Source organism: Petaurus breviceps, unplaced genomic scaffold (genome assembly GCF_028583685.1).
Source record: "Petaurus breviceps papuanus isolate PSGF00001 unplaced genomic scaffold, PetGlider_PUasm1.0 66, whole genome shotgun sequence".
NCBI lineage: Eukaryota > Metazoa > Chordata > Mammalia > Diprotodontia > Petauridae > Petaurus > Petaurus breviceps.
In genome coordinates, this window is record NW_027186442.1 from 179,642 (window position 1) to 198,552 (window position 18,911).

The 18,911-nt window shown below is 35.7% G+C and overlaps 1 protein-coding gene across 6 annotated transcripts in view; it reads left to right on the forward strand.

The window, feature by feature from the left end:
• LOC138173870 (poly(A) polymerase alpha) overlaps positions 1 to 18,911 on the forward strand; it is a 77,098-nt gene that overhangs the window by 13,684 nt on the left and 44,503 nt on the right. For all 6 annotated transcript variants that reach the window (XM_069103944.1, XM_069103948.1, XM_069103945.1 and 3 more), the window contains exons 2-6: positions 4,091 to 4,264; positions 9,082 to 9,148; positions 11,279 to 11,360; positions 13,053 to 13,162; positions 13,491 to 13,544. In XM_069103944.1, the coding sequence (XP_068960045.1) occupies positions 4,091 to 4,264; positions 9,082 to 9,148; positions 11,279 to 11,360; positions 13,053 to 13,162; positions 13,491 to 13,544 (487 nt within the window). The remainder of the gene's footprint in view (positions 1 to 4,090; positions 4,265 to 9,081; positions 9,149 to 11,278; positions 11,361 to 13,052; positions 13,163 to 13,490; positions 13,545 to 18,911) is intronic.

Consider the following 18,911-nt stretch of genomic DNA (forward strand, 5'->3'; position numbering starts at 1 on the left):
CTTTACCTGTAGTGAACTTTTAAATGTTTGCTACCCTTGTAATGCTTAATTTTTTTTTCTACCTTAGCAACATAGACAAATATTTTTGCCTCCTCAAGAATAGAATATTGTTCAATTGGCTAGTTCACCTAAGCCTTCAAGGAGTAGGAACAAAAGAAACTAATACCTTTCAATTTTTTCATCTTTTAGCCCAAAGAGGAGATTCCATTATTTCTCTTGACATTTTTTAATCAGTGAAGTTTTAAAAATAATTGTCCTTGGAAGGGGTATAATGATATTTTTATGCCTTTGTACTATTGAAAGTACTAGAATAAAGGATATTATCTATTATCAAAAACATACTGATTCTGTGGAAAGGCCAAGGGATACTGGTATTATAATTTTAAGAAAAGGTGAAGAAGGCCTCCTGTTTGTTGGGTTAACCTTGTGTGGTAAACTTCAGAGAAGACATAGATAAGAGTCCACATAGGGGGGTGGGTAAGCATGGATGAGTTGCAGCCTTTACAGTTGTAATATCTTTGACAATGAGACTACTGATCCATTTAAATATGTAATAGTGTTCTATAAAGGGAGTATTGTATATATTGATAAAATATGGGACCTGGATTCAAGTCCAGATTTGCCATTTACTTACTTACCTGTGTGATTTCGGGAAAGTTACTTAACCTCTCTAGGCCATAGTTGTCCTTATTAAATGTAGGACTTGAATTTAGGTATCCTCTAAAGTCTCTTCTAGTTCTAAACTTATTTTCAGTTGAGGCAGATTGACATTGGATAGAGGATTGTTTTAGATCAAGGAGTTCTACCGTGTTTCCCCGATAATAAGACACTGTCTTATCAAAATTTTTTTTGGACAGAAAAACACCAGAGGGCTTATTTTCAGGGGAGGGCTTATTTTAATGAACATTGACAGCAATTTTGATAAACAGGTAAATGTGAACAAAAAAATGTACCTTTATTCAATAAGCAAATCACTGGGGAAGAACAGGATGACCGCTCACTGCTGCAGCTCTGATTGGATGCAGCTCGGAGCTCGGCCTGCGTTTCACGGGGGGGGGGGGGGGGTGCATACAGAGGGCACTGTAGTGTAGCGCAGGGGATCACCGTCACTACAGTAGCAATATCAATAGGGCTTATTTTCGGGGGAGGGCTTATTTTAGAGGAATCTTACACAGTAAGGGGAGGGCTTATTTTCGGGATAGGTCTTATCCGGGAAACACGGTAGTGTATGTCATGACCTTGGGCAAGACAGTCAACTCAATATTAAACTCCTCATACATGCCAGGCACTGTTAAGCCTTAGTTGGTGCAGAGAAAGGTAAAAGACAGTCCCTGTTCTCAGTCTAATGGGGAAGACAACATGTGGACAAATATGTGCAGATAAATTATGGACAGGATTAATTGGAAATAATCTACAGAGAAAAAGAAAGCACTATTAGAATTAACAGAAATTGGGAAGGACTTCCTGTTGAAAGAGGTGTGAAATAACACATCCTCCTGATTGAGGTCTGTATCAGAATAAATGTAATTGGGAAGTATTTGACAAAATAAATAAAAATACAATAAAATAGTAATTACATTTTAAAACTGTAAATACATGGCTTTCAAGCATCCTTATGTATAGTTTAGTGGTTCCTGTTTCTTTTTTGAATTGAACCCACTGTTATAAAAGATGAGATTTTAGCTGGGACTCAAAGCCACTGGATAGAGATGAGGAGGGAGAGCATAGAATAGCTAGTTGATATAACTAATAATAACCTGAGTTGAGAGATGGAGTGTCTTGTTCAAGGAACAAAGGAGACCAGTGTCAGCATTTATTAAGTGTTTGCAGTTCCAGGCAATGTGCTAGGTCTTAGTTAGATAGAAAAATAAAAATGAAACAACTCCTCAGTGAACTTAAGCCCAGTCAAAGGCAGTATGATACAGTTCACTTCGGAGTCAGGGGACAGGAATTCAGATCCTGCCTCTGTCAGGTACTATTTTGTGATCTTGACTTCTCTGGACCTCAGTTTTCTAGGTGGCCTCCAAGGATCCTGTGATCTTAACATAAAATATAAGAAAAGATAATTTATTCTCAGAGGGGATTTGGAAAAAGACCTCTCAAAGTGTAAAAGTTAATAAATTGCTAGACTGATTGTCTATGCATGAAGTAAGTTTTCTCCCTTGTGAGACGCAGTGAAACCATAGATATGCATCAAATAGTAATAATAAAGTCAAACTTTTTTTTAAACGTACCTGATGAAATATTGCTATCTTATATTTACTTGTTATATATTGATTATGGAAGCTAGGGAGACTTGATCCTGGCCCAAGACATATTATAACATGTTTTAACTGGAAATAGTAACTTTAAAGGTAATCTGGATAACCTACTAGTAAGTCTGTTAGATTATTTTTCTCCCCAAAACAGTAAAGAAACAATTGCACATGTTGCATTAAGTTAAAAATCTACATTTTGAATTGTTGGATTTCTTTGGATTAATTACTATTGAGGAAACTTTATTTTTTTTGCTTGGCATATGAGATAAGTTCAGCGATGGTAGATAATGTTTATATATATATATATATATATATATATATATATGCAGAGACAATAGATATTTTGAGAAAGCTGTTTATTTTGGTTCATTCAAATACAAAATATAGATAAAAGATAACTAAGTATAAGAGTTATTGCTGGTTTTATTTAGATATAAAAAGTTCATTCTGAAAAGAAATTTAAATATGAGGAGAGTAACTGGATATGTTACTGCACATTTTGGTATAAAGAGGAATATTAAAGATTTGGATAAGCTTATTTGCCTGAAGTTGAGAACAATAATGTACTTTTGAGGAAAATAGACCTATGGTAGAAAGTGGTCTTTCCACTATAATCAGAAAAAAATCTCAAAATACTCAGTTGGAAACTCCAAAACCCCTGAGATCCCAGAAAATGCATGTCTGAAAAAGAATTACAAGATTGAATATACTGTATTAATACGTGGTGAATTAATAGCACAAAGTCATGCAGTCAGTAGTACTTTTACTTACGTAGAAGTTATTCTGCATAATTCTTGAAAGATTCTCTGCAACTTAAAAAAAGTAGTGAGCTTTGTAAAGAGTGACTTTTTCACCATGACAAGTCTTTGCATCATAGTATACTTACTATTAAAATAACTACATGAACCAATTCAATTCACCCAATTTATTCATAGCCCTAAATGATGTTTGGTTGTTTACAAATAACAAATCCAATTCTAATGGACAAAAATTTGTAATTAAACACATTCAAAAGGATGGACTATAGATCCTGAAGGCATTTCCAAAAGAGAAGTTGAAAAAAAACGCCTCAAGGTAAAGTATTGGTAAATACTTAGTATTTTTTCCCAAGGGGATTCCTTTGAAGGGGACTACACTTGGGGTCATACTTTAAAAGCTTGAAGTTTGGAAAGGTAAAGAGAATACCACTGGAACTGTGATCTGTGGATATTTTTTCTAGTAATGCACATTGCAGCTCATTTTATTGTCCAGAGGATTAAAGTGTTTTTTTGTTTTGTTTTATTTTTTAGCTTTAGCTGTTTTTTTCCTATGTGGTTTAGATGCTGAGCACTGTTTTGGGAATCTTTTGTTAATCTGTGTAAAATATGACATGTTGGAAAAGGAACAAATTTTGATTTTTCAGGGTTCTTGGTTTCAGTGAAAGAAACACTTCCATAACAACTTGTGAGGTACTCACCTTGATACACGAGAGTGGTTTTCAAGGATAGTTGGCAAATAATTTTTCAGGATCTGATTCATCTAGATTACATTTTAGTTTTTAAAATATTTCTTAAGCTTAGGAGTTTTATTGACTTTACTTTTTTTTCTTGTAATACTTGGTTCATTGTTTTAAAAAAACTTCAAACCAAATTGGAGAAAAGTAGAATTTTTCTTTGCATTCTTATATTTTGTCATCAAGTAAATTAGGATTGCTTTTTTAATTAGTTAGAATCAGCTATCTCTTAACTTGCTTTTGGAATACATATTTTGTATAAAACATTCTCTAGTCTTGCATGTTTGTTACAAAATAGTAGGAATTTTTTGCAGTAATTTTATCTAATTACATTTATTAGTCCAGTTACAACCCAGGGATCACAACAAACACAACCGCCACAGAAGCATTATGGCATTACCTCTCCCATCAGTTTAGCGGCCCCCAAAGAGACAGACTGCATACTCACACAGAAACTAATTGAAACCCTAAAGCCCTTTGGGGTTTTTGAAGAGGAAGAGGAACTGCAGCGCAGGTAAGTAAATTTACTTTTTATAATTGCTTACTAGTATGAATTAATTTCTACATAGGAAGTGTTTTCATTTCTAAATTACGCTAATTCCTTCCTTTCCTCCAAATCTAGGTCACCTAATTTATGTTTAAGTTCCTGTTTCATATCAGTCATGCTTTGTGTTCTTCCTCTCACCTTTCCCTGTCTCTCTAGCTTCTTCCCCCCAAAACAAAAACAAAAACCAAACCTGAGTTTTCTTAGCAACTTCTTTGTGACTCTGCTTCTCCCTGTAAGGGCCTTAATTATACCAGTTAAAGAGTGGCATACCCTCTGAATGAATACTGAGATATCAGAGAAAGAGGGGTTCATACCAGCTTGGTTAATAATAGGTTTTATTAGGGTTGTTAATTAGGTTAATTGGGAGAATTTACTCATGAGGCCATTCATCCTGGTCATCCTGGCTGACAGTGGGACAAAAGAACATCATGGATCCTCATACCAACCCTGGGCCAGGTCAGGTATCATATGGAAGGAGAACAAAGAAGGCATAGTGCAAGGGATGGCTCAGGGTCACATGCAAATTTTCACTTGGGATAGTTATTACTTCATTTGTTGATTATATTTAATCAATGTAGTTTATATTCTTTTGTGGAGTCATAGGTCATGTTCCCACTCTGGCTGCCACTATACACTCTACTGCTTGTGACCTGCTTATAGAATTTTTCCAGTAATATCTTCTGCAAAGTTCCTTAAGTTTTGCACAAGTGGTTTTGTTAACATGGAGGAAGCAGAGGAGCCTACCAATGAATTACACTGGAGGTACAATCCACAACAGTAGTATGAGCACATGTAGATAGATAACATGACCAATAAGGAAATTACCACAGTTTCACAGTTTTCTTCTATTCCACTCCTACGGAGGTGAAGGAAGTATCAGTACCATTTGGTGATTAGAGGAGAACCGAATACCTAAAGCTGGCGGGGGGGGGGGGGAGGAGGATACAGCTCTTAGGCTACATGTGACCTTCTAGGTTCTTGGGTGCTTGCGGCCTTTTGACTGAGTCCCAAGTTTTATAGAACGCATATGAAGTTTGGATTCAGTCAAAGGACTGCACTTGAGGGATCTATAAGGCCACAGGTTCCCCATCCCTGAAACTTAATTTTATCACAAGCTAGCTGAATTTCTGAACTAAGTTCAGAGATAAAGAAACATGGCTTGGGCAGTTCTGCAACACCCTGAGAGTGATACAGAATTACAAAATGGATGATTCTGAAATTTTTGATTTTTTTCAATTTCCCCCTTTTGTTAAGAGGAGACTTGGTACAAATTTCCCTGACAAATTAATGTAAGAACAAGGAAAATGATCAATCACTGTACAAGTCATAGAATGTATTTCTAAATCTGTGGACTAATTTTAGAGGGGAAATTTTCATGACACCAAGATAACTGAGAAAACTCGGTTATATCTTTCACAGGCACATATACACAGTGTACAAATAACAGTGAAGCAAAAAACCAAAGTAGTACAATAAAGACCATGGGACCATAAACTTTTGCTAATAACAAGTGTTTGTATTTTAGTAACTCACTTCCAGTGTCCATTTAATCAACTCATTTCATCGTGGATCTCAGATGTTCCATGTAGTTGTTGGTCTCTGGAACATCTTGGGGCACTCTGGAAAGTGTCTTGTTCTTAGGGGCACCTCTTCAGTAGATTTGCTTCTCTGGTGCCAAGTTAGTTGTAGAGACTCCTCAGATGTTTCTGCTTAAATTTTTTACAAAACAAATCTCAGTACAATTTTTAGTACAGCCTCTCATTTTACCTCTCCAGTAACTAGTTCATGTGGTAAAGACTAACTCAGACTTCATGGCTCTGATCTTATTAACAATAGAGCTATAACAGGAATAAAACTAGGACCCATAGTTTACTTGAAACTTAAGAGAATTTGTTTTTACGTACCCCACTGGAATCATTTACATTCGATGTATATGATTATCTGATCCTGTTGCTTTCTCAAAGTTTCTACTCCCGTTCTAGTTGCTTTAGGAGGGTCAGATGCTGTTGAGAATCTATTCACATATTAAAATATAGGTACCAACAGTCTTGATATGTAGAGGCTTTCTACCCCTAGGTTCAGTGGTTATACAAATGAATTTACCTACAAGAGGCGGACTTTACTCCCAGTTGTAACAGAAGGCTTGGGATGGGATGTGTAGATAACGTTAGGTAATTCTTAATTGTATATGGAGGACAGTGTATATTAAATGGATTGCCTGCAGTAAAACATGTTCAGTTGTTAACTGTATTCAAATGGAATAGATATTATACAAACATTCTTAAGATGACTGGTGATACTGAAATTCTATTATAACAAAACAGAAGAGGTTTCTAATTTTTAACCTCATAAATTAATAGATTCATATCTTTATCTAGTTATTCCCATAGCATTTTGAAAGAATGAAATATTTCAGGGACTTAATCTTACATGATTATAGAACTATTAGCAGACAGATGACAAGCCTAAGTATTAATTTACTTAATTGTTTGGGATATGGAATGACTACACACTGAGATTGAAAACAATAAAATCATCAAACTGGTTGTTCAGGCATAAGCCTAGGGGCACAAAATATCTTAACACATATATGGTAGGATAAAGCCATCCTTATCTCTGTTTGACTTCAGGTAAGGGCCACAGTTGACAGCTAAACATGCACTAACAATTCCATCTCATAGCCAAACTCAGGAATAGCCAGGTGGCAAACATTCCTATTCAAAAGGAAGTAATATAATAGAGAAACTGAGCCAAAAGGATCCTACCTTTGCCTATGCTAAGGTCATCCTCTTGTTTTTTTTCCCCAGATACAGACCTCCACCTGTAACAGTTCATCATCACATTCCCTCTAAGTAGCTTGTGGCATATCTCTCCAGTGGTGGATTACTGACTTAATGATCTGTCAGATAGCTATACATGAATTCAAAATTCTAAACAATATCTGTTACAGTCCCAAGAACTTTTTACCTCAAGTGGCAAGTTTCAGTAATTACAGCTTAGGGCTAGATACGATTATTTTTACTCTCATGGAGTTGAAGTAAGCAGTAAAAGTTTACCAGAACTCCTGTATACTTAAGATATTTCACTTAATATCCTTCACTTGTTTTTCTTTTCCTCTTCTTGAGTTTAAACTCATTCTTTTTTTTTTTTTTTTTAAAGCAATTGGGGTTAAGTAACTTGCTCAAGGTTACACGGCCAGTTATTTCTGGGTGTGGTGCTGAGTGTCTGAGCACAGGATTCGATCTCCAGGTCGTCCCAACACTGGAACCGGTGCTCTTACTCGCTGAGCCACCTGGCCGCCCCTAAGCAATTGGGGTTAAGTAACTTGCTCAAGGTTACACGGCCAGGTGTTTCTGGGTGGCTGCTAAGTGTCTGAGCCCGGGATTCTATCTCCAGGTCTTCTCAACACTGGAGCCGGTGCTCTTACTTGCTGTGCTACTTGGCTGCCCCTAAACTCATTCTTAAGTGAAGATAAATCATTAGAAATCACTTCTGTATATTAAACAAACTTGTAATTTATCAGTAACCCAATTTCATTGTTTAGGAATTCCATAACCCAAAACAAGCTCTTTTCATGGGGCTGATGGCCTTGCCCAAACATATGGTTTCAGTTTACAGATAAAAGGAAATCTACAAATTCTGTTCTTTTTACCTTTTCTAATACAGTAATTATCAATTCCAACCCTCCCCCCCTTTAAAAAATTTTTTTCCAGTCCTTACTGAGTTTCCTCACTCAGTAATGGATCTAACTAGCAGGATTTTTCCCCAAGCTATTGTAGCTTTTCTGTCTGGGAGTTTTTAGGAAGGCTTGGGCTTCCCCTTCCTGCTCCCTTAAATAAATTTCTCTTTTCATGAACCAGGAAAGAATGAATAAGGAGTGGCCTGAATTGGAGAATGAATCAATTGGAGGCCTATATATCCAATTCCATGAGTTGGATGTGGATAGCTAAGTTGGGATTCCCCTCTAGCAAACATGCTACATCCACCTTTGGAATGAGGATGGCTGTGGAAGCCTTACTTCCTAAGCCATTTTATTTAGTATCCTGCCAACTGCAACAAATGTAAGGGGGGACATCTCTTCTTCCCTAATTATGCCAATTACAGGGAGGCATACCCTCTGAGTGAATACTGAGATACCAAAAATAGAGGTATGGTTGGGTTATTAATTAGTTTTATTAGGGTTAATTAGATTAATTGGGATAGTTTACTCACAAGAGGTCGTTCGTCCTGGCTGGCAGCAGTACAAAGTAACATCATGGATCCCCACACCACCCCTGGGCCAGGTCAGGTATCATATAGAAACAGAATAAAGAAGGCCATAGTGCCAGGGATGACCTAGGGTCATGTGCAAGTTTTCCTATGGGATGGTTGAAACTTCTTTTGCTGTTTGTATTTACTTAAGGTAGTTTATATTCTTCTGTGGAGTCATAGGTCATGTTCCTGCTTTGGCTACGCCTGTATACTCCCATGAAACTTTTTTTTTAATGCAATGTGTTTGTGTAGTATGGTTAGGAATTTATGGGGAGAAATGGAGAGCTTTGTGTATGACTATGATATAGCAGCTGTGTAGAGTTACACAGCTGATATCTTAAATATTTGTAATATCTTTCACAGACAGCCTAGATGTCAAAGAACACAAGACTTAAGTGCAGGAAAACTAGTTAATGAAACTATTCAGCTATGGAAAGGTTTTTTGGGATTTAGTTTCATTCATCTTATCAGTGATGTGATATTGAATGATGAGCAATTTAAATGATAATATAGAGAAAATGTTTTCTCAACAGGATTTTAATTTTGGGAAAATTAAATAACCTGGTAAAAGAATGGATACGGGAAATCAGTGAAAGCAAGGTATGGACATTTTAAGACTTCTGGGTATAATAATAATAACAATAAGTTTGTTCCATTATTCAGATTTGTAAAACCCTCTTAGCTAAATTGGAGATCAAAAATTGTCTCATGGCGAATTTCATAGTCCATTCTGGATGTTGATATAAAAATTTATAACTGGATTGTTATAACTTTTAAGTCCTCAACTCCAGCTTAAGGAGTTAGAGATAATTTTGACTAATGCACTTCAGAATTTAGATTTATTTATTGCACAAGATATACATTACTTTGAACAATAGATAATGTTGTTGAAAATTTATAAATAAAATTGTAAGTAATTTGGGAATTGCTCTTCGAACCAAGCCTTCAACCCTCCATTTATGAAGTAAAGAATTAGTAATGTGAATAATTCTTATTTGGTCTATTTTATATGTTTGTGTTTTCATATATTTAATTTTCCTGAAGTTAGGTCATCCTGCATTGAAATTTTGGGATGACTTAGTAATTATTATTAGGCAGTCTTTGAGTTATAGTCACCCAACTTATGACATATAGAAACAACTAGCTATCATACCATACTTTGATCTAATGAGATTATTTTCTGAGTAACCTTATTCCTTTTTTGAGAGTGTGACACATGTGACCAAAACTGGGGCAGTGTAAGCATTCATCAATCTTCCAAATTCTTTTCTTGCTACAGGACATTTTACCCATAGAATCAATGTTTAAAATGGTGATTAGTTTCTTGAGGTAATTTACCCGTATTATAACTTAATACCAAAATAAAGACTTAGAATAGGATCTCAAAGGATAGTAACAGGTATTGACTGCACATTAGCTAGGAAATTCTCAGTTTTTTCAGGTACATTTATGGGTAACAGAAATAGACATATTTCAACCGTATAATCGACAATCTCTCTCTCACACATACACATACACACACACACAAACACAAACACACCCTTTCCCCTTCCCTCACTATATATGTAAGCTGACCATTCCACAGTTATCCATATAAAGACATTTAAGAGGACAGGAAGGATGAACTAGGGGATGATTCTCTGAAGTGAAGGGCTGACACAGTTCAAAGGAGTGTCAGGGATAAGAGAAGTGAGAGCAGGAGAAGGAATATGAGGGTGGGGGGCAGGGACATGTGGTACCTGAGTATGGATGAATGGAAGACAAGACATGCAGGGATATGACATTTGGATGCGTGGGCATAGTTGTGCAAAGGTCTCTAAACATTGGAAGTCTCAAGTCAGGGTCCCTCTGTCTGACTTCCCACATCTAGCACATTGATGGTAGTGTCTCCATGTGTCAGTTCTGCTTTAACTTGGAAGGCATTTGTTATTTTGAGTGGGGGTGAGAGGCCACACAGTGCTGAGCCAAGGGGCTAAAGCAGAGAGAGCAAGCATAATACTGTAAAGTTAATATAGCTTTTTTTGGAATGTGTTTTTCTCTCAAAATTCTTTATGTAAAACTGAATTTGCTTAATGTGAATTTATGTAAAGCAAGAACTGTCTGTATATACACATAAATATTCATACACATACACATAGTGGAGAGGGGAAGAAAGGAGATGAGAAGGAAAATAATAGAGCATATATGCATTTTGTAGGACATGGTGCATAAAATAGTTATTAAAAGGCTTGTAGTAGCTTGATTAATTTATTTAGTTACTTTTTAGTCATTTGGGAATGTAAGCTCAGTTATTACATTATTCCTATGGGAGAAGCTGGTCTGTATTACAGTGTTGTTTTTTTTATGACATTGTTTCTAGGAATGCATTTGCAATTAAAAGTGGAGAATGCTAACATTTAAAATTGAATATTGTAGTTATTAAGGACTTTATGTGTGATATCTGTTTTAAAAATATTTTTGATTGGCAGGGGCCTTTAGTCACAGGGGTTTGATAAATTAAACAATATATCTTGAAAAATAAGATTTCTGAAGGTTTTTGAAAGTTAGTATGTGAAGGGCATATAAATTTATAGAGCTTATACAGTGCAGTTTGTAGGAGTCCTGAAGACCTCTTACATCAAAGTCTGTGTTAAAACTTCTTTTGGTCTTTGTTTGAAAAGCAAAAATCATCAAAAATAGTTTCCATTCTTCTACATTTGAAAGATAACCTTATGTCTTTTGTTTTAATAGAATCTTCCACAGTCTGTAATTGAAAATGTTGGAGGAAAAATTTTTACATTTGGATCCTACAGATTAGGAGTTCATACAAAAGGTAAAGGTTGTTTTGTTTACTTGGAGACAGTTTTATATTGTGTATTGGGGATTGTTTTTGTTGGTTTGGAAAAAAAGAAAAGAACGTCACTTTAATCCCTATGTACCATAGTAGGGATTTGAATGAAGCTGAGGGATGAGTTTATAGTTGGTAGTTTATAAATAGGTAGGGGTGAGTGTCCTTCAAGATCATTCCTTTTATGCTTTGCTGTCCATCAACAGTATTCCCTTTGCTCAGCTAGGAAGAGATAAGGAAAAATGACATAGCAATTGACCTTTTACAGATTACTATTAGCCATTCATCTGTATTGATTGGAGTCCTCTTTTGTAGTACACAGGGTGTTAGATTATAAAAGGTAGATATCTGTTCTTGATTCATAAGGATATGGCAGCTTGGAGAGGTAAGACAGGTACCTGAGAGTTGAGAAGAGGAGCTATTGAACAACTGGAAATAGAGAAGCAATAGTTCATTGTAGGCTAACACTGTGGGGAAAGGTTTTATGTAAGAGGCAGTCTTTTTGTTCTGATCTGGGAGGATCAGAGGCATGAGTGAGGATTTGAATTGTATGTCATGGGTAGGTTGACAGTGAGTACTGTAGATCTGGAGCTGGGCTTTATATCCAACTTTCATATTCTAGAGATGAGGAAGTAAAGCTGGTTAAAAAACTTGCCTGAGGTCACCTGGGCTGTTAGCATTAGAGGGGACATTTGAATCTTACATCTGACTTTGGGGCTGTGTCTCTGGCCCCTGGACCAAGGAGGTGATCTGACTTTAGTAAAGAGTTGAAGGTGAGGGTAGTAAAGAATGATGTGGTGGACTATATTATTATTTTTGAATGAAGAAGTAATTTCTAGCTTTTAGCCCCTGTTTTCTGGTTTTATTGATGATTCTCTTCATCTAAACACAACTTTCCCCAAAATGGTATCATCAGTCATCCCAGACTTTCCATAGGAGACAATTGCCTCTGTAAGAAGAGGCAATGATTGAAAAGTTGGTGATTATCTGCATTATGATATAGGTCTTTTCATTGTGATATAGTGGATAGAGTACCAGCCTAGGAGTCAGAAAGACTTAGGTTCAAGTCCTTCTGTCTCAAACTGGGTTTAATCTCTTAGTGCCCAAGGCATGTCTCTAAGAACTTTAAACTTGCAGAATATTATATGTCTTTTATTGAGGGAAATTTCCTCCCTGAGAATTCCTTACAATGAAATTATATGTCTAGATCAGCGTGTGTGTGTATAAAACTTTTGAATTCTGCCATTGCAAAGTTTTTATGATTAGGTACATACTGAGTTTTGCATGTACAGTGATGATAGAGTGTAATGAGGCACTGCAAAATCCTGAAAATTCTGATTACTCAAAGCCTCTAAGTTTGTAATGGTTTTAGTGTTAAAACTTTATATTTCTTAGAAAAATGCTTATTTATATCAGATGAATCAACTGTTAGAGAAGAGATTCTTAACATCTTTTGTGCCACGTCCCCTTTGGAAGTCTTGTGAAATTTATGAATCACAGAGTAATGTTTTAAAATACAGACAATACATAGGATTGCCAAGGAAGCTAATTACATTGAAATGCAGTAATCAAAACATTAAGAAAAATAAGTTAGCAAATTCTTCATTAAGAATCCTTGATCTAGAGTGTACCATTCCCTGAAGTGCTATTTGCATTTGATGGGTTTATTTCTTTCAGGTGCTGATATTGATGCATTGTGTGTTGCACCAAGACATGTTGACCGAAGTGACTTTTTCACCTCATTCTATGAAAAATTGAAACTACAGGAAGAAGTAAAAGATTTACGGGTAAAGTTTAATGCATCTGTTAATTTGATGAAATTTGTCATTTTAAGTAGGCGTAGAGGATTTCAGTCATAGATTAGTAATATGCAGGATTATTTGAGTAGTGTAGCTGTGTTAAAATGTTTCAAGGCTCTATTATCTGACTAATTTGTAGTAGCTAGTTATTTTTATAGTTAAAATACAAAGCAGTATTATGATTCTGTCCTTTCCTCTTCCAGTGCCCCCCAAATAATTCTTATTTTACTTAATATGAGCATACTGCTGAAATTTAATTACCATTTTGTTATGGATATGGTTTTCAAGATACTGAAATTTTTCAATTTGGTTTTAGGCTGTTGAAGAGGCGTTTGTACCAGTTATCAAGCTATGTTTTGATGGTATAGAGGTAAAATAAAATTTTAATTTGACTTTGTCTCTTTGTTTATGTCCCTAGTATAACTAATAATTGACATGAGTGAAACCTGTTTACTTTAAGGAGAATAGGATTAATGAACTGGGTGATGATGTACATTAATACAGCTTTTAAACTCTTGTACTTGCCTTTCTGACATTTGCAGGAGTTATTTGAACTGATGGTAGGTAGCAATGTCAGTCTTAATTCTATTCTTATACTTTTATTATCCAGTACATCTGTGATCTCATTGGTGACGGGTACTTTTTTGAGTAATACATATACAATCCATCCATACCTACCTATTCCGTTCTATTCTTTTCCATATCTCTACCATAGTTAACCAAAAGTGGTCCACATAATGTTGTGAGGACCTTCCTTGGGTTCTCTTAGCACCATCATCTTTATCATCATCATCAACTCACCAATAACAATGATAATAATTAACATTTATGTATGTTGCACCTGTTAAGTGCCAGGACTGTGGTGTAAGCACTTTGTAGTTATTGTCTCTTTTGGTCTTCACAACACCCCTGAGCAATAAGTACTACAATTAGTTCCACTTTACAGATGAGGAAATTGAGGCAAATGGAGGTTAAGTGACTTGCCCAGGTTATCCAGCTAGTGTTTTGAGGCCAGATTTAATTTTAAGTTTTATTGACTTTAGAGCCAATGTTCTGATGACTGCACCACATAGCTGCCCTCTTGCATTACATAGATGCAAGTGAAATGTGGATTGTCATTTTTTCTTCCTATATACATAAGGAATTCATCTTTCTTTTCCTCAGACATTTCTTTGACAATGCCCTTTATGCACTTATTGACAATTCCTTGATTGTGTCATATTTTACCCTGTTCATACACATTACATACTTTTCCATTGTCCTTTGGGTAATAAATCAAGAATTGAATGGGGTGGCCAGGTAGCACAGCGAGTAAAGAGCACCAGCTCCAGTGTCAGGATGACCTGGGGATCAAATCCGGGCTCAGATACTTAGCACCACACCCAGAAATAACTGGCTGTGTAACCTTGAGCAAGTTACTTAACCCCGATTGCTTAAAAAAAAAAAAAGAATTTAAGTATGTGCTATGTTCCAGGCAATGGTGATATAACACATGATAGTGAAGTAGTCTTTGCCTTCAGATATGACAGTGAAGTAGTCTTTGCCCTCAAAGAGCTTATGTTCTATCTATATCTCTTAAAATTCTTCAGAGATTGTAATCTACCATGAAAGCTATTGATGTTAGAAAATAAAAACAATATTACTTAAAACTCTTTACCACATAAACTGAAGCCACCGCCTACGTTGCCTGTGTATAGTTTTAAGCCAGGTTTGTTAAATTGTGGCAGTTATGCTTGACTTATAAGGATGTCTTTTTTTTCCTATATAACATGGATCTTTTTATTTAAAAACTAGTAAAGTATGGCTAGAAATAATAATAGGAAAGTTCAGTTGGTTGCTTTATTCCTAGACTGTATTTTCTTCCTATGTTAGCAAACTTCTGCTGACTTATATTCTTCTAATCCCAGTGACTGCTGAATCCTTTGCTCTGTCATAGTAAACCATCCACTTCTCTTGCTGCTTCTGTTTCCTTATTCTCATCCACCTCAGCTCTAGGCCTGTAGTATCCCAGTCTAGCTCTACCTTCTCTTTGCATTGTCTCTTCTAGAACTCTTTTGGTATAATTAGCAAGCTTCCTTTTACTTTACATTCTTCCTCTATAGTTCCTTTATGACTTCTAGCATTTATTTACTGACACCTGGTTCTCTCTAAATATTACTGCATCCCTGTCTATTCTTTTCAGTTGTATCTTTTCTTATTCTCAAGACACCACAGGTTCCTGGATTGGCATTTGGAATATTCTTTGCTTCCCATTGCTGCTTATGTTCCTTCTTCTGCCATCACTCAGTAGCCTTGCCTTCCTTAGGATTCTTGATATCTAAATTTATCACCCAGTGCAGATCCTAGTGGCTGTCTGCTAGCCCTGACTGGTTATCCTTCTTCCTTTCGTGGTTACTTTCGTGGTTACTAGACAGTTTCTAGTTTACTGTCTTCTTTGGCATCTTGAGTCCTACTTAGAGTATAGGATGTCAGTTTAAATGTTGATATTCCCTCAAGCCCCATAATCTCCTAGTTCCTCAGATTATTTAACTGTTATAGCTTCTATACTTTACCTCCTCCACACACAAAATTGGTTTTACCTATAATCTTGTCTTCACCCACATTTCCATTTTCATAATCAGGAACTCTGCAATTCTTTTATTAAATCTTAACCTACCATTTCAACTGTATCCAATGCCTTATTCTTGCCTGAGTCTATTCTTTGTCTTCATTATTACCTCTAGTTCTTCCACCCTTCATTACTTGCCCAGGTCATCACCTTTGTTCTGGCTACATTCTCTCCCTTCCCAGGTTCAGCCCTTTAGTGAACTGTCAGTTCTATAATTTGTTATTGCTTGAATCCCTTTCTGTCTTATTGAATTGCAACTCATGCCTTGTTAACCCCAATTATGGATTAATCTTTTATCCTCTATTCCTACCTACGGGCTATGTAACTAAGCTACAAGAAATCGTGCAACCTTGCTAACTGGGTAAGTTATAGATTTGTGTTACCTAGTCTTATTTGGACCCTTAGTATAACAAGATAATCCTCGTACTCCATCATTGATTTCTCTTATCATGCTTTTCACAGAAGGTATTATAAATCTTTTCCCCTTCCTGAAAGCCTTTCACACAGTGCATTTCCCTCACCTGTTCAACTGAAGCTTTACTTCACAGTTTACTGAGAAAATAGAGGACATTTGCTCTGAGTTTCCTCTCTACATCTTGACCTTTTGACATCATCCTTGATCTTCTTCCAAGGCTAACCTTTACATAAAACCCTTAATCATATCTACTGTTGTCTTCTCCATTGGATTCCCCCCCCACTTGCACACATACACAATTTCCCTACACTCCCATCTTCAATCTCTCCTTATCCATTGGTTCCTTTCTTGCAAATCTTCCACTCAAAAGTCTTTATGTCTCCTCAAGCTATTGTCCTATATCTTTCCTCCCTTTCATAACTAAACTCCTAGAATAAAATGTCTACCTTTGTGCTTCTACTTACTTCTCAACCCCTTGCAGTATGGCTCCTGCCTTCCTTCCTCACGCAGTTGAAATTTCCATCTCCAGAGTTGACAATCATCTTTGAACAAAAATTTTTAAATGAATTTAACAATCATTCCTAAGGAATAGAAAAGTCATATATGAAGCTGAACTTCCATCTAAAATTTTTATATTATATATTAAATTTAACAGGATTAGTCTGCCTCTATACTCTTCTGAATTTATTTCTTCCTTGCATTTTAACAAACTCAGAATATTCCAAAATAGAGCTCATTATTTTTTCCGTCATAGGCACCACCATCATCCCACTTGCCTCAGGTTCATAAGCTCAGTGTCATCCTTGATTTCTCATTCACTGAAACATTAGAAAACCATGATTTCAATCTCCCATCTCCCCACATCATCCCCTTTACTTGATAAACTCTAGTTATTTCTTATTGTTTCTAGGATCAAATAATGATGTTTAGCATTGAACATTTTTTACAACTTGGCTCTAACTTACTACAAATTCAACTCCCCTTCACATATATTGTGGTCTAGCCAAACTGGTAGTCTAACTGTTCCTGTGTGTGGGACTTCATTTCCCAGCCAGTATCAAACCAAGAAGAGCAGTCTTGAGGGATAGAAAAGAATTTCACAGCATACCTAGCTTGCTGTTGAACAGCCATTGAAAACCACTAATATATGGAAATTAAGAAATGATTCATTTATAAGGTAGCACTTCAACAGAACTCTGAAGGAAACCAGAGATTCTGAGAGGTGGTAGTGAGAAGGGAGACATGGAGTCACTTACTAAGTTATTTGATCCTGACCAAGTCACCTAACCCCCTATTTCCCTAGTCATTTGTTTAAGACAAATTGTAGAGAGCATACCAAGCTGCATTGATTGAGGGAGTTTCAATATTGGAAGTTCTCTACACAGTGGAATCATATCTATTCCCTCATCCACCCCCACCCCTAAAACAATGTAATAATTGAATATTTTACTCCCTTTTGGACTATTTCTAAAGTTTTCCCAACTAAACTTAAAAGTATTAAATAAGTGAAAATAAGTTCACCTTATTTGAAGTAAATGCTTGTATGAAAAGGTATGTAAATTCCTGGTTATCTTACTTCCAAAATACCATTCTTGATTTGGAAATTTCTATACTGGACAGGATTTTGGAAGTGGGAAGTCACTTGCTGTTTAAATGGGGGTATGGCTATAAGTAATTATTCACTTTATAGAGAAATAAGATATATTTGGAAGAGTTTAATATAGGTAATACACATAAAATGTTCTATTTCTCAGCTCTCCAGTACATAACTAGGGTGCCATGCTAAAGGTCTTAGGATAGCTATGCTGTTGCTAACTATAGGTCAACTTCAAGGAGAGTAATTCCTCTTCAGCCTGCAATTTCATTGGTTGTAATTCCAGGCATGGTAATTCTTTTTGATGATGCTTATTGGCAGTCTAGCTTTAAAGGATTTCCTGGGTCAGAGGGGGCTTAAAACATGCCCATGATCACATAGCTAGTATGTTTCAGAGGCTGAACATGAACACATTTTTTTGACTTCTGTACCTCTTACTGTGTGTGTGTGTACACACATTTTATTTCTAGATCATTGTTCTTTGTACTACTACACTATCCTGCCTCTCAAATTCCATGGTATTCTATTCTCTGAAACTTTATAATTGAGGTAAAAGTTTTCTAATTCTTCAGAAAAATGAAAGAAGCAAAGTGGACATAAGACCAATTTTGAAAAGATAACTTACTGAATTTCTCTTTATTTGGGAGTGAGGGTTTTTTAGATAGAAATTTTTCCTCTTAAGTAATCTGTAAAACCTCCTTGTCTAAAATATGTCTTACTGTTTGTTTCTTATGTCTCTCTGATTATTATACTGCAAAAACTGTGTTACCACAGAAAAATGATTCATATTTTAAATTTGGGAAGAGTATTTCTTTTATAACAATTATTTTGTCAGTTTTACCTTTGCTTTATCTCCCTACCTTTCCTGATAAATATTCTTTAAAGTAACTTCTATTAGTTTCTGTTCATTTGTATTAATATGAAGTCTTATCATTCTTATCATTAGCATTAATATTAATAAGTTTCAGTTTGTAGTACTAATCTTATCATCTTGAAATGGCTATAGTTACCTTTTACCATTTCAGTATTATCCTAATCTTCTTTAAAATTATCTGACTCTCCAACTACTTGGATAGCATATAATTCATAGTAAATGGAATAGTGTGTCAAAAGCAACAAT